This window comes from Eurytemora carolleeae, unplaced genomic scaffold (genome assembly GCF_000591075.1).
Source record: "Eurytemora carolleeae unplaced genomic scaffold, Eaff_2.0 scaffold95, whole genome shotgun sequence".
Classification (NCBI taxonomy): domain Eukaryota; kingdom Metazoa; phylum Arthropoda; class Copepoda; order Calanoida; family Temoridae; genus Eurytemora; species Eurytemora carolleeae.
This window is the reverse complement of record NW_019396113.1, coordinates 411,144-426,140: the sequence shown is the minus strand read 5'-3', so window position 1 is coordinate 426,140 and position 14,997 is coordinate 411,144. Positions and strand designations below refer to the sequence as shown.

The following is a 14,997-nucleotide window of genomic DNA, read 5'->3' as shown; positions in this document are numbered from 1 at the left end:
AAACAAGTTTTCTAAATTTGTCCCTTTTCCAATTTTTTTTAGAAACTTTATAATTATCTGGTTAAATATTAAAGAAAGTTATTCTGAATGAATATAATATCTGGGTTTAATGATCAGATCACAGAACAGTAAACGATTAATCAGTCATGACGTGCACAGTGGAACATACAACTATAAATATACATTTAGTGTTGATGTTGTTCCTGTCTGCAAGGTATTTTTTTGTTTTGTTTTTTTAATTAGAAAATATTCTTTTTTGCGCCTCATTAGTTTCAGTTTGTACAAAAAATGGCTAACACTTAAATACACTAGAAAATGGATGTTATTATTTTTAAAACTTACAAAATTGATAATATTTTGAATGTAAAAGTTCTAGATGAATATTTGTTGTAAATCTGTATATTTTAGGACAATGTTGTATGTTTGTCTAAGCAACAGGCCCATGTTCTAGGAGGAATTGGACAGATTTGTGTTGTCAACAAAGTTTCTCAGGAACCTGTTATACATAACTCATTTGTACTTCATCGTACTTTGCTTTCTCTTTTTTTGTACTTTATTTTCTCCATTCGTACTTTGCTTTCTTATTCATTCGTACTTTCTATTATTTTCGTGGTTTTCTAGTTTATTCGTACTTTATAATAGTTGAGTTTTTTTTCGTGCATTCATACTTTGTAAATTCTTCCTTATTTTCGCCTGTAGGCTGTATAGTGTATATATATACTAAATGTAATGTATAGTATGTATACAAACTTCGTGCACACTCCCTTTATTTTAATCTGTATACAAACTTCGTGCACACTCCCTTTATTTTAATCTGCATACAAACTTCGTGCACTCTCCCTTTATTTTAATCTGTATGCATACTTCGTGCACTTTCCCTTTATTTTAATCTGTATACATACTTCGTGCACTCTCCCTTTATTTTAATCTGTATACATACTTTGTGCACTAACCCTTTATTTTAATCTGTATACATACTTCGTGCACACTCCCTTTATTTTAATCTGTATACATACTTCGTGCACTCACCCCTTTATTTTAATCTGTATACATACTTTGTGCACTCACCCTTTATTTTAATCTGTATACATACTTCGTGTACTCTCCCTTTATTTTAATCTGTTTACATACTTCGTGCACACTCCCTTTATTTTAATCTGTATACATACTTTGTGCACTCACCCTTTATTTTAATCTGCATACATACTTTGTGCACTCTCCCTTTATTTTAATCTGTTTACATACTTCGTGCACTCTCCCTTTATTTTAATCTGTATACACACTTCTTGCACTCTCCCTTTATTTTAATCTGTATACATACTTCGTGCACTCTCCCTTTATTTTAATCTGTATACATACTTCGTGCACTCTCCCTTTATTTTAATCTGTATACACACTTCTTGCACTCTCCCTTTATTTTAATCTGTATACATACTTCGTGCACTCTCCCTTTATTTTAATCTGTATACATACTTAGTTTCCTTTATCTTAATGTGTATACACTATACAGGAATTTTTCAAGAGGGGTGTAACCTTATTTAACATTCCAGCAGTGCTTAGGGTCCATTTAATTTTGATGGGGATCCGCACTGGAAAAAATGGACCCGGATCATTTCTGTAAAATTTACTGAATTTATTTAACAAAGCAAAATTTTCAAATTTTTCGTTTTTTATGCTAAAACTTGAACCATTAAGAAATCAGGAAATTTTTTAAATCTCTTTTTTCAATAGTTCAGATTTGGGTTTTGAGATAAAAAAAAAAATTTTTTTTTGCAGTTTTTGATTTGATATATTGCCCTTTGGATCCAGATCCGTAGATCCGCATCAAGGAAGCCAAAATCTTACGGATCCGGATCCTAAGCACTGCNTGGGCACATATACCATGTATTTGCATCACATTTTATTCAATAGTTTCTAGTACTTTCAGTAAACTGGGCACATTTACCATGTATTTGCATCACATTTTATTCAATAGTTTCTAGTACTTTCAGTAAACTGGGCACATTTACCATGTATTTGCATCACATTTTATTCAATAGTTTCTAGTACTTTCAGTAAACTGGGCACATTTACCATGTATTTGCATCACATTTTATTCAATAGTTTCTAGTACTTTCAGTAAACTGGGCACATTAACCATGTATTTGCATCACATTTTATTCAATAGTTTCTTTACACTGGAAGTAGAAAAACAAAGTTTGTATAAAAATATTTATTTTTCCAATAACAACATTATAAATTCTTAAACATCCTGAATACACAAGTTTTGTTAATTCATCAAGAACAATTTTATACAATTTGTTCACTTTAATAGTTTATATAAAATTACAGAATTAGAAAACCACGATTAAACATTTTTCGAATTAATATTTTATTTTATTCTATTGTCTTTTTACGAATAATTTATTGCTTTCATTGTACATATTGCCAATATTATTGTTTCAACACAACACTTATACATAATAGTTATATAACACTTTGATAAGCTGTACAGTGTACATAATTATTATTTTACATGGGGATTAGTCTGTACAGTGGTCAGTGTACATGTCCATTGTAAACTGAACACACATTTTAATGTTGATTAGTCTTGGACAGTGTAAAGCGTACAGAAAGATTTTATAACACGTTGACAAGTATTTTTACTGACCACTGTACAGTGTACATAATAATTATACACCACATTCACTAGACTGCGCATTGCACATGATGATTATATAAAATGTTGACTAGAATGTACATAATTATATAACATGATGGTTAGGCTGTACACTTGATAGATCCTAACACTTGTCAGTATGTTGATATCACAGCTGCAGTTTACTTCAAGGCTCCATTCCTTAGGAACACAAACAGTCAGAACTAGTTCAATGAAATTAATTCAATAATATTATTTTTATTGTAACATTTAAATCAAAATTAGAGCTTTGTTCTCTAGAAATTCGAAATTGCTTTTTTTATCCGAGTAACAATAAGGAAAATATCGTCGTTTTATGCCTTTAAAATAGATTAAACCTTCAAATTGTTATCTATCGCAGGTTTTGATTAGATTGTGTGTATAGTCTATGCAGACAGAGAGATCTGGTAGAGTTTACAGTGATTAATATAGAACCAATCACACAGAAGGTTTTATTTAAAAATATTATTCAGAGTTCAAAACTTTTGTGTGGGGAAACTCCGTTATCCTTATCGTATGTCGTCACAAGGATTGGATTAATTTGTGTCGGACCCGTGGCAGGGATAACCATTTAAGAATTAAAGCAAATCTTCCCGAAATTTAAAATTCGTAGAAATCAAGCGTTGTAGTTGAGCGCTATTTCAATCACAAGTTTTGACCTCAGGGTGGATTTAAAGAAATATAGGTTTAATACAAAATTTTGCACCTCCAGTTTCTGGAAGTTATCCATTTTTTTATTTCCAAGAAAATTTACTTTTTTATCCCTCCTCTCTTTTCAGTGTTATAGAAATATATTTATTATTATCTTATCTCATTTTTTATATTCTTTTATCAAGTACTGTTTTAGGATCGAAAAACATTCTCCGGGCAGGGAAAGATATCTCAGAAGCATGTTCTCGCAGATTGCTGGGTCGTCAAATCTTCAGAACTAGGTAGGAATTATCTATCCTGGTTTAACCATTTATCATGTGCCCTGGCATTGATCTGCAGAGAAGAAGAGAAGAGAAGAATTCAGTCTACGCGGTTTAAATAACTTCTTTTCATTAAGTCTGGTCCATACGTGCAAATCTCGAAGTGCACAAGCAATTGAACTCTATATATTCTGCGCAAACTTTTTAAGTTGGGGGACACTTGTCTATCCCGGGCACCATGGAGGTATTCAACGTCTGAGGTTCAATCGTTAAAGGGGGATTTAAACCATATGAGCGTTTGTCACGTGTCAATTTTTAAAAAGTTCGCCGTCTATTTACTATAATTTCAGCGACGTGTATGGCAGATAAAATTTATGATAATATTTAACTAGGCTCGTTTCTAATGATAATTTTAGCCTTAAACTGTTGTACCTCAACTCGGAATTTTTATTGTGTCTATCACTTAAACCCAATTTTCGTGGATGTTTCTATTAAAAGGGAATGTAAGCGTAATTTCAAGTGACTCTCAGTTTCTCCATGTAAAAATGACAATGCCCGATTTACAACGGTTCTCTTGAAAGCTATGTCTATTCAAGTCTGGATAGATATCAATGTTTTGTTTCTTTTAACTGTTTGTTTTCATTTGTGGTTTCTCTGCGATAGTGATTTGCGCATTTCTTGTTTATATGAAGAAATGGAGAAACCCGCTGAGAATACCGACGGTATCTTTCACATTTTTGAACAGTATAAGGTTTTAAGAGTACCGTTGTTAATCGGGCATCAACATCTTCGGCATGGAGGGTCTCTTGAAATTACGCTTACAGTACCCTAAATGGGTACAATTTCAAATTAACATATGTCGACATTATTTTGGAAAAAAATACAATTTTGACGGCATATAAACCATCCTTGGACTCGTATGAGTTGCCACGGTGCAGCTGTTTTGACATTAATGGGATTCAAACAGAGACAGACTAGCAAAATATGTAAAATATGCAAAATATGTTTACATCTAGATTGGAGCAATATTTTAAATTGATTTAACTTAAAATTATTATTGGTTTACTGGATTATTATTGGTGAAGTATGGAGGAATCCTATTCTATTTTGGGTAAAATTATTATTGCAGTTTTAAATAGTTTCAATGCATTGGTTGTAACCAAGTTGAACACAGAGTGAGAGAATACTCGGAACTAAATTATTCATAGATTTCTGGAATAACAACTAGTTCAGCATATTTTTATTTTCCGCATCTAGCATTCTTATATTTAGAAATATTAATAATAAAAAAGGAAAGCGTTGCTTATAATCCGGATATGTAGGAATTTTTTATCTTTATAATCCGGATATATATTGAGTTTTAGCTTTAAAATCCGGATATATATTGAGTTTTTAGTTTTATAATTCGGATATATATTGAGTTTTTAGCTTTAAAATCCGCAAATCCGCATATATATTGAGTTTTTAGTTTTAAAATCCGGATATATAATGAGTTTTTAGCTTTAAAATCCGGATATATATTGAGTTTTTAGTTTTATAATTTGGATATATATTGAGTTTTAGCTTTAAAATCAGGATAAATATTGAGTTTTTAGCTTTAAAATCCGGAAATATATTGAGTTTTTAGTTTTATAATCCGGATATATATTGAGTTTTTAGCTTTAAAATCTGGATATATATTGAGTTTTAGCTTTAAAATCAAATATAAAGGACTCTTTGTTTGGAATTCGGACATGAAAATCGCATTTTTGATAATAAAAAATCAAATCTTTTTCGCCATTAAATACGAAGTTGTAGAATTTTTTTCCGGACCCACATTTTCTAATATGTTTAAAATATATGTTGAAAAGCGGGACTTGCTTTCATTCATTTTGACAAATTAGTGTAATTAGATTAAGAGAAAAATGTTCTAAAAAGAGAGAAATATAGAATTGGACTCAACTTATTCCAAATAATTTCTGCTTTACATTTATTTTTAATTATTGGATCAATTTTAGGAATGGGAATATTTTTGTATTACTCCTTTTCTTTTCCACTTTTTAGTATTATTACTTTTTGATAGTATTAAGGAAAATCATTTTCTCCTCATGGCCCGGCATGCCATGGCATGGCATGGCAAGTCTAGAGCAAAAAAATATATTATCTAAATCTGAACAAGGTTTTTCACAAAGTATGTGACTAATAATAACCCTAAAGTCTTGAAATATAGAAATTAAATATCTAAACTTGATATGTTTCCTATTAATGGTATTTTTAATGAGTTGACAATAAAAGAAATAAGTTAACAGCTGATGGGAACCAGCCTTATTATGGGATTCTCTGTATATACAGATACGGAAGAGACAACTGTATAATAATTTAAATTAAATGTGAAAATCTAAACTCCTTGTACGATTAAGAGTTTAGAACAAGTGCAACAAATCCAGTAAATAGAAGCACTACATTATATTAATGTGTATTGCATGTATCCTAACTACCCAGGAACTATTCTCACACAATACCACAAGATATTATATCTGCAGTGTTCTGCTAAAAAATGAAAATACAAAAATTTGAATTGAATGATATTTTTATTATTATCATTATTGACGTAACCATTTTTATTATCATCATCATAAGTTTTATTATTATATTTACCCTTAGTCTCATTATTATCATTAGAATTATTGATATTATTGGGATCATTAGGATCATTGGTATCATTATCATAATTATTGTCATTATCATCGTCATCATCATCATTTGCATCATCACTGTCATCATTATCATAATCATTATTACCATTATCTATAGTTTCATCAGTTTGGTTTTCATTAGTATCAATCATTTATATAATTTGTTTTAATAATGTTTTCATAATTTATTTTTTGAAAATTTTGTAAAATAAAATGTTACGAGGTATAGTTAATAATTTTTAAATGTTCATTGTTTTTCTCCTTTCTCCATCTGTGCGTCCGCAGTTTCTCTTTTTCTTGCCTCGCTTTGCCCGTCCATTTATGGCGCTGCTTCTGAAATAATGTTTACGAGTCGCTGTCTTTGCGCCATTATAAGACATTGCAGGATCACCCTTTTGTGTATAGATGTACCCCTCTCCTTTTTTTGTTTTGCTTAATTGAAATTACAGCCTCAAATCTGAACATTCTTTCTACTTGCATTGGCAAGGTCATCACTTCTAGCACTTCAAGTTAGTTTCTTTTTCCAGCGATAGAGCTTCCTTGCTATGAACCGCACATTTTTACTTTCCGGTACAAGGAGGGTTGCTATTCAACGAAGGATAATCAAGTGACCTGCTCAGAGGTAATTTTGTTGTAGGATCCAACAGAGAAAAGTCCTCGAGCCTCATTTCGCTGCCTGCTTGTGAGAAGGTTAGATGGGAGGTAGAGAAGAGTTGGAGATGATTATAAGGGTTTGTAGGAGTGGTGTATTAGGACTGTTTCGTTAAAATCACTCCATTTGTCCACATTTTATACTGTTTCCCAGTCCAGCGGAATTCCTTAGGAAGTATCGCATTTAGTGTGCAACGCTGCATGCAGAATGCGGAGTTGTCCCCTTTTAGCAGCTCTTCTCAGGGAGCAGGGAAAGGGCCCTTCCATAAAGGGCTCTGATCGCTAATTGGAGTGGATATAAAACCGGATTCGTAGTAGACGCTCCTTGTTATTCCTATTTCTTGACTTAGTACCCCGGCCGTGGCTACTGTTAGCTAATTGAGCACGGGGTTCAGGGTCGCTTGGCCTTTCCTCCCTTTATATGTGCAGACACCTTTCTCAGCGTCCACTGCAAATAGTGCAGAGAGCTTTCTAGCAGAGCTCTGTTATCCTAGGCTGTAGGAATGCAACTGTTAATATCAAAGTAGTATCTTATTATCATTTGTATCATTATCATCATCATTACCTTTATCACCGTTATCATCATTATCATCATTATCATCATCATCATCAATAATATCATCAATATCATCAATATCATCAATATCATCAATATCATCAATATCATCAATATCATCAATATCATCATTATCATCATTATCATCATTATCATCATTATCATCATTGTCATCATTGTCATCATTGTCATCATTGTCATCATTATCATCGTTATCATCGTTATCATCGTTATCATCATTTTCATCATTTTCATCATTTTCATCATTTTCATCATTTTCATCATTTTCATCATTTTCATCATCATCATCATCATCATCATCATCATCGTCATTATCATCATTATTATCATCATTATTATAATCATTATTATCTAGGTATGAATGATGATCCTATCCACTGTAGAACGTATCTTGGTCACGTTCTCAACATCGGAGATTCCGTTCTTGGACTTGATCTCAAGAATTCGAATGTAAACAACCCGGAGCTCGAGAAACTTTCTACAGATAAGGTTGGGTTCAGTACAGGGGTTCATCTTGGAGTAATGTGGGAAGGCGTATAAATATTCTCATTGAGTAACCCCTCCGTCTTTTTGAAAATATTTTCTAGATGTTAGGTTAGATATTTTTAGGGTTTGATTTACTGAATTGGGAAAAGTAAATGAATTTCTTGTTAAAAATTATTATGAAAAGTTTTTAAAAAACTTGCCCTATAATGTCCAATTTTTTTTTTTTTTTTTTGAAAATTTACACACCTGAATCTAGGGGAACATAAACAAAAAATTCTCTGAACACCATTAAGACGAATTAAAATCTGCTACACAAAGTATTTAAATCTGGTTTACACTAGCTTTCTTAATAATCTCTAGATGAACCCCTGCTTCAATAATATTGTAAAGAGACAAGCTATGTTAAGAGATAATTCTCTTGGGTAAATTTCGTCCATTTCCTTATTTGTCTCCGCTGCAGATATCCACAAGTTACAAATACAGAGAACTGAAGTGAATAATAAATTTTCATATAGAAAAACCTGGATATCTCCATCAATTTTACCAACGAAATATTCTAAAGGGTTAAGTGTAAACATGCATGTAATTCTTAAAATTAATTTGAAAGTTCTTATAAACCTCTAATCTGCTCAATACAGTCCAATAAACCTGTTTATAATTCTTCTAGATGCCGGATGTTGTTCTTGTGAAGAAACACTTTGCCGACAAGGCACTGCGGAACCGGAAAAGGAAATGGAAGCTGAAGCATATGGAAGGATTCCCTCACATGGAAACAGAAAGCTGCAACGATGAGTTTGCTGACTTTGCGGTAAACTATTCTATCCGATAAAAAATTATTAGTCGGCTATTGATCTACTGAATTCATTTATCTATTATATCTAATCAATCTACCTGAGTTCTACGGGACTATGGTTGATCATTATTTTTTTATTTTTATGTCTACTAATTTATCTATCTATCTTGTGTATTTATCTAACCTTCATCTTTCGAATCGACCTTTTTATCTACTTTTTTTTACTACGCTTTAAATCCAGGGGCGCACTAGAGGGGGTCCTGGAGGGAGGGGGCCGCCCCCCCCCCCATATGGAAATTCTTTATATGAAATAAAAGCATGAAGGGATGAAAGGATGCAACGAAAATAGTATTAAATAAATCACCTGAACTGAAATATGTTTTCTCGTACAGTGATAACTAGAAAACAATGGAATAGAAATCGACATTATAGCAATACTTTTGATGTTGTCACAAAGCAAATATTTTTGCTAGTAATCTAGCAAAGCACAATTTAAGTGAAAAGCAAAGGCGTAAATAAGGGGTTTTAATTGGGTTATTTAGAAACTTGATCTCCATTCTTCATATCTATAATGATTGGAATAAATCCATTTTTTACAGAGCAAATGTAGTCAATGTAATTAGTGAATATATCATATAGGTGTCCACTATAAATAGAGACTTTAGAAAAAACCCTCTCTCGCATCAGTTTTAAATTTACGCTGGGTAATCGGATTTTGATAAATTTCATGGGAAACACTAGCTAGCTCCAAAAGCAGTCTCTGTGCAAAGCGCGAAGCGCCCTAAAAGATAGTGATAGTTTTAAATTTACGCTGGGTAATCCGATTTTGACTTAAAACATAGTTCATGAGAAACACAAGCTAGGTCCAAAAGCAGTCTCTGTGTACAAAGCAACTAAGTTTCCAGAGAAAGTCTCAATTTATAATGTACAGCCTTACAACCTTTAGGGAATAAATTAAGTCAGGTGAAAGCTGAAAGGAGGGAAAGGAAGCCTTTTATTTGATAGAGTTTGTTCATCCCAGAAATGATTGGGAAATTGAAATGAAACCCAGTGAAAACCCAAAAAATGTTAAAATTTACACACACACCCCTCAAGAAAATCCTTATTCACGCCCCTGGCACTAAAAAGGTTCTATTTACACTGTACACTTGCTATTTCTAATGTTCATTGAACCAGTTTAGGTCCTAACTTGAGTTTAAAAGTCGTCTTCCTATCTCAGAGTTTTCTGGTTATCACTTTAAAAATTCATTAAACACGTAATAAAAAGGATTTATGAAATTATTAGTAAGCGCTCCAGAAAGAATAAATAAATACCAACATTATCTATCTATCTATCTATCTAGAATGATCTAGAGGAGGACCCTACCCTGAGACAGAACGTGAATATTTACCTGGACAGGAACAAGATACCTGTGGACGAGGACGAGGATGGTGAGTTCATCAGTACATTCACGGAGTACACTATACATACACAGAGTACATACTACACTGTACATTCATACAGTACATACTACACTGTACTTTCATACGGTACATATCCCACTGTACATTCATTCAGTACATACTACACCGTACAATGTACATTCATACAGTACATACTACAATGTGCATTAGTAGAGTACACAGTACATTCATAGAGTACACAGTACATTCATAGTGTACACAGTGCATTCATAGTGTACACAGTACATTCATAGAGTACACAGTACATTCATAGAGTACACAGTACATTCATAGAGTACACAGTACATTCATAGAGTACACAGTACATTCCGAGAACGCAGTAAAATCATCGAGTACACAGTAAAATCATCGAGTAAACAGTACATTCATAGAGTACACAGTACATTCATAGAGTACACAGTACATTCATAGAGTACACAGTACATTCATAGAGTACACAGTACATTCATAGAGTGCACAGTACATTCATAGAGTACGCATTAAAATCATCGAGAACGCAGTAAAATCATCGAGTACACAGTAAAATCATCGAGTAAACAGTAAAATCATCGAGTACACAGTACATTCACTAAGTTCACAGTACATTCACTAAGTTCACAGTACATTCACAGAGTACACAGTTCACAAACAGAGTACACAGTACAACTTTACAGTACATAAACAGACTACACAGTACTTACACAAAGTACACAGTACAGAGAACATATACTGACTGATATTTCTTAGTTAAGAGTACAGACAATGTACCGTGAACACAGAGCAAAAAGATTAAGCAAAAAATAACTCTTTGTACAGTCTGTAAGTACAAAACTAAAAAAATCCTAATAATTATTTACAAAGAACATAAATTTCTTAAAAGAGTACATACTATACAGTATACAGTGCATCAAAGGGTTCAAAATATAAACCAAAGAATATCTCATGAACTGGGTACAAAACTTGTTGACATGGTTCAAACTTCATAAATGAAGTAATATTTTAAAGTACATAAAGTTAGATAAGTATCAAGTTTTCTATTCTCACAGTGCACAAAGTACAGATTTATTATTCTCCAAAGCGTTGCTTATTATGTGTTATATTTAGTCTAAATACCTCACAGAGAGTTCATTAAAATTTAAAACCACAAAGAAGAGAAAAATGTATTTAAGCGCAAATACAAAATATTTTATAGGGAAGCTGTAAAATAATATATTTAAGAAATGTTAAGATGGTTTGTTTATTTGTTCCCCCGGTATTCCACCAGATATTTGAAGTGGTTCTCATGTATAAATATATTGGGTCGTAACCTTGAAAGTTCAATGATTAGGATCAGGTTTAATCTGAGTAAACTCTGTGAGGAGAATATTTTGAATATATGCCGTGTCAACTTGTTGGAATAGTTCAACAGTAGTTGCAGGGGCTAAAATAGAAGGGAATTCTCCACAAATTATTAAATATTAAAAGGACTGGAGATGTAATTTAAAAAGACCCCTTTAACCTGTTTTCTGGTCAAGGATAAATAAGATATCCTTATTTGTCTGGCTAAAACTTGATTTGCAAATGTAGTTTTTTCATAAGTTTAATGCGCGTTGTGCTTCAGTGAGAACAATGGACAATTAACGGAATTGAACACTTATTAGATAAAAGCGACAAAATCTCTCTCACTGTTACTCAGATAGAGATTCAAAGGGTAAAATTTCGCATGCTATGTCTTCAGTCCATTTAAGAATAAAAGGATCCCACGAATTTACCGATGTGCTTTATATTTAACTGTTAATTATAGATGACGAGTGCCCACAGATAACTCTGGCTGAGATGTTGGACGATCTTGAAATCGGCGGCGGGGAAGCCAAAGGAGAGGAAGGCGGCACTATGGCTGATTAATATTTCCTCTAAATTACATTTTTTCGCCAGAAAATCTATTTTTTAAACTTGCAGATTTCAAAATGGCGGCAAAGCGAGCTCGACGTGAGTTTGCCGGAGCTAAGATGGCGACTTTGCTTGACAAGGTAATTTGATGATATTAATCTACAAATAAAACGATCATCTATTTTCTCTCTTCAATGTTAAATTTTTCTTAATTCTTTCCTTTATCTCGTTTCGTTATCCTTACTTGGTCTTAATTGTCCGTTATTTTTAGGGAAAATATATTTATTATTTTAATACAGTGCATTGCAGTGTACAGTGCTTGAGTGCATTGTACAGTTTTGTATTGTACGGTATCACTGCACACATCCTGCTTATAATATTTTATTGATAAAAGTATCAGTTCAGAACGCTATTTTCATATATTTATCTTTTTGTAACATGCTGTTTTGAAAATGAATATATTGAATGATTAATTTTTTTTCTTGTCTAATAAGAGGTCGAAACTTATTTACTGTTAATCCATTCAGAAAGCACTAATCCGTATCTTTTATAGTTCAATATTTTGAACTAATTCATTTCACAAATCTCTAAAGGCATGACAAAAGTGTGCTGTCGGGCAAATTTGGATTACAATAACACCAATCAGCTGTTTTTATCGTATTAAACTCTTAATCTCTTCCTTTTAAAAGTTTTTAGAAAATCGAAGTCAGGCCTAGTGGATTAGCGCTATTCCATATTAAAGTTTTCCATTTTTGCAGGAAGAAGAGGACGATTTCTACAAGACGACCTACGGCGGGTTCTCCGAGGAGGTTGACGACAGGGATTTTAACTATCAGGTTTGCTCGTCCTGCAGATAGTTTTATTGAAAACAATAGTTATCTGAGCTGTTGGTTGATTCGGTGTTTATTTTGTAGTCATAAAAATCATGTTTATCGACAGCAGAAAAGTTAATTGCTTGATCAGGCAATTTAAAGAAATACAATAATATTTTCCATTGTTCAAAAACATTAAAAATTATATTTGAAAAAAATATCAACATACTTTTTGGTGTAAATTGTACTTAAGAATGAGTTTTATTTTGTTTTATCTTATAAAGATATCTTTCTATCAAGCATTGGAAAAATGTAAACCTATTTGAGAATACACATAATTCCATATTTTTATAATTTTGAATCATAACTAAGCTAATTTCACCATGGTCAAACATGTTTCTTAGAACCAGAATTCTTATAAATACACTGAGTGAAATGATTATGAAAAAATCGGGTTTGTAGTAAATTACGCGCCTTTTTTAGACACCTACCTTTAATAATATCATCCTATAGTCCCCGCACGAGGAGGAGGACGAGGTGGACTCGGATTTCTCTATTGACGAGAACGACGAACCTAAATCTGACCAGGACGATGACGAACCTAAGAAAAAAATGCGCCGAGCTGCCGGAGTTCAAACCAAAGCATACAAGGAACCAGCTCGGAGAGCCGAGGTTAAACCTAAACCTGCTCCTAAACCTAAACCTAAACCTGTTCTTCTTCCCACATCTCCGGAGTATGGACGGAGATTAACGATGCGCGCATCTACTGCGCAGAAAACCTCCGAGATAATAAAGACGATGAAGCAGCGAGATGCGGAGGCGCGGAGGAGGAAAATGAAAATGAAAAAACATAACAAGGTTAATATTATATTCTATTTTAATTCTAAATTTTAAATGATATGGGAGGAGGGGTCGATAAAGCCTTTTTTCAATGGCTTTTCAAAATGTAGATCTGAAGCTTAAATATCAAAATAATGGTAGGCTAATTTTAGTTTTTGTTTTAAACACGGACTACCGTCCTGTAAGTGTACTCGACTCTGCATTAAACAAATCTTTTTCAAATAAATCCTTGATATTTCCAGGCAGGTTATATTGTCAAAAGTGAGAGTGCTGAGGCGAATAAATTAGGGGGTCGCCAACACGAAGGCCCCCCCATTCCCTCCCAGATTTTTCAGTGTTAAGCAATTTCAGTATGTAAGATTTTGTTTTGCTAAAAACGATACTTTGAATCCTGTAATATTTTAGTGGTCTTATTTTTTAAGGATTTTTTCTCACTTTCTTGGTAAGATATTTGTAATAGAATTAAAATATAATCACAATCCTTATTTGATTTACCAGAATTAGTGAAAGGTTTATAAGGTATTCCGCAATCCACAATCTTAGTTTGATTAAAGAGCGTTATGGTTTATTTTTCAATGTCTGTTCCCATCCCATCCTGCACTCCGCAATTTAAAAGGTTTAATAAACTTGAAACAAGCGTAATGTGACTCGAAATATCTAGACATCGCATAATGGCCAGATCAGTTGTGTAATGATAGATATAAGAAGAAAACGAGAAACTAACTATTTTTTGTTCCGATATCGTTTTCCAGAAACAGAATTGTAACTGTCTACAGTCGCGCCGGTTTAGATTAGAATCATCGATTCTATTCAAATCCTTCCTTAATCTTTAACTTTGAATCGGATGGTTTAAATTTGAACCGGCAGTTGGAAGCTCAGCAACGTAGCTCAAATTCAATAAATTCGGTCCCAGCTGAAAATTGCTAATGAAGATAATACGATATACTTGAATTCATATTATTTTAATCTTGGTTTCCAGGTGGAGCGGAAGTTGACCCAAGAGGAGATTATGGCTGAGGCTAAGTTGACCGAAAGATTAAATCTCGCGAGTTTAAAGAAATATGAAGAAATGGAACTAGAAGCAAAAAGAAAAGCAATGCGGAGTGGAAAGCGTGAAATCAAAGGACCAGTTATAAGGTTAGGTTTATGTTTTCATTCATTCAAACCAGGATACTTTGAATTCAGTTTCAGTCTTTAATGTTAAAACAGCAGTTCGAACCTTGGATGTAGTATATTCTTGTTCCCCGATGTTCTCAGAGGGAG

At 32.9% G+C, this 14,997-nt stretch overlaps 2 protein-coding genes across 6 annotated transcripts in view; both read left to right on the top strand.

Annotated features, from left to right (window-relative positions):
- Window positions 1-12,152, top strand: part of LOC111695320 (60S ribosomal export protein NMD3) — an 18,900-nt gene extending 6,748 nt beyond the window's left edge. Inside the window, exons 7-15 of the mRNA XM_023464598.1 lie at window positions 118-214; window positions 409-492; window positions 2,765-2,844; window positions 3,063-3,126; window positions 3,525-3,609; window positions 7,847-7,980; window positions 8,645-8,785; window positions 10,114-10,201; window positions 11,997-12,152. Coding sequence (XP_023320366.1) covers window positions 118-214; window positions 409-492; window positions 2,765-2,844; window positions 3,063-3,126; window positions 3,525-3,609; window positions 7,847-7,980; window positions 8,645-8,785; window positions 10,114-10,201; window positions 11,997-12,097 — 874 coding nt within the window. The 3' untranslated portion in view covers window positions 12,098-12,152. The remainder of the gene's footprint in view (window positions 1-117; window positions 215-408; window positions 493-2,764; window positions 2,845-3,062; window positions 3,127-3,524; window positions 3,610-7,846; window positions 7,981-8,644; window positions 8,786-10,113; window positions 10,202-11,996) is intronic.
- The window catches only part of LOC111695319 (vacuolar protein sorting-associated protein 72 homolog), an 11,792-nt gene continuing 8,913 nt past the window's right edge, over window positions 12,119-14,997 (top strand). For all 5 annotated transcript variants that reach the window (XM_023464596.1, XM_023464595.1, XM_023464594.1 and 2 more), the window contains exons 1-4: window positions 12,119-12,222; window positions 12,841-12,918; window positions 13,408-13,752; window positions 14,714-14,871. In XM_023464596.1, coding sequence (XP_023320364.1) covers window positions 12,160-12,222; window positions 12,841-12,918; window positions 13,408-13,752; window positions 14,714-14,871 — 644 coding nt within the window. In that variant the 5' untranslated portion in view covers window positions 12,119-12,159. The remainder of the gene's footprint in view (window positions 12,223-12,840; window positions 12,919-13,407; window positions 13,753-14,713; window positions 14,872-14,997) is intronic.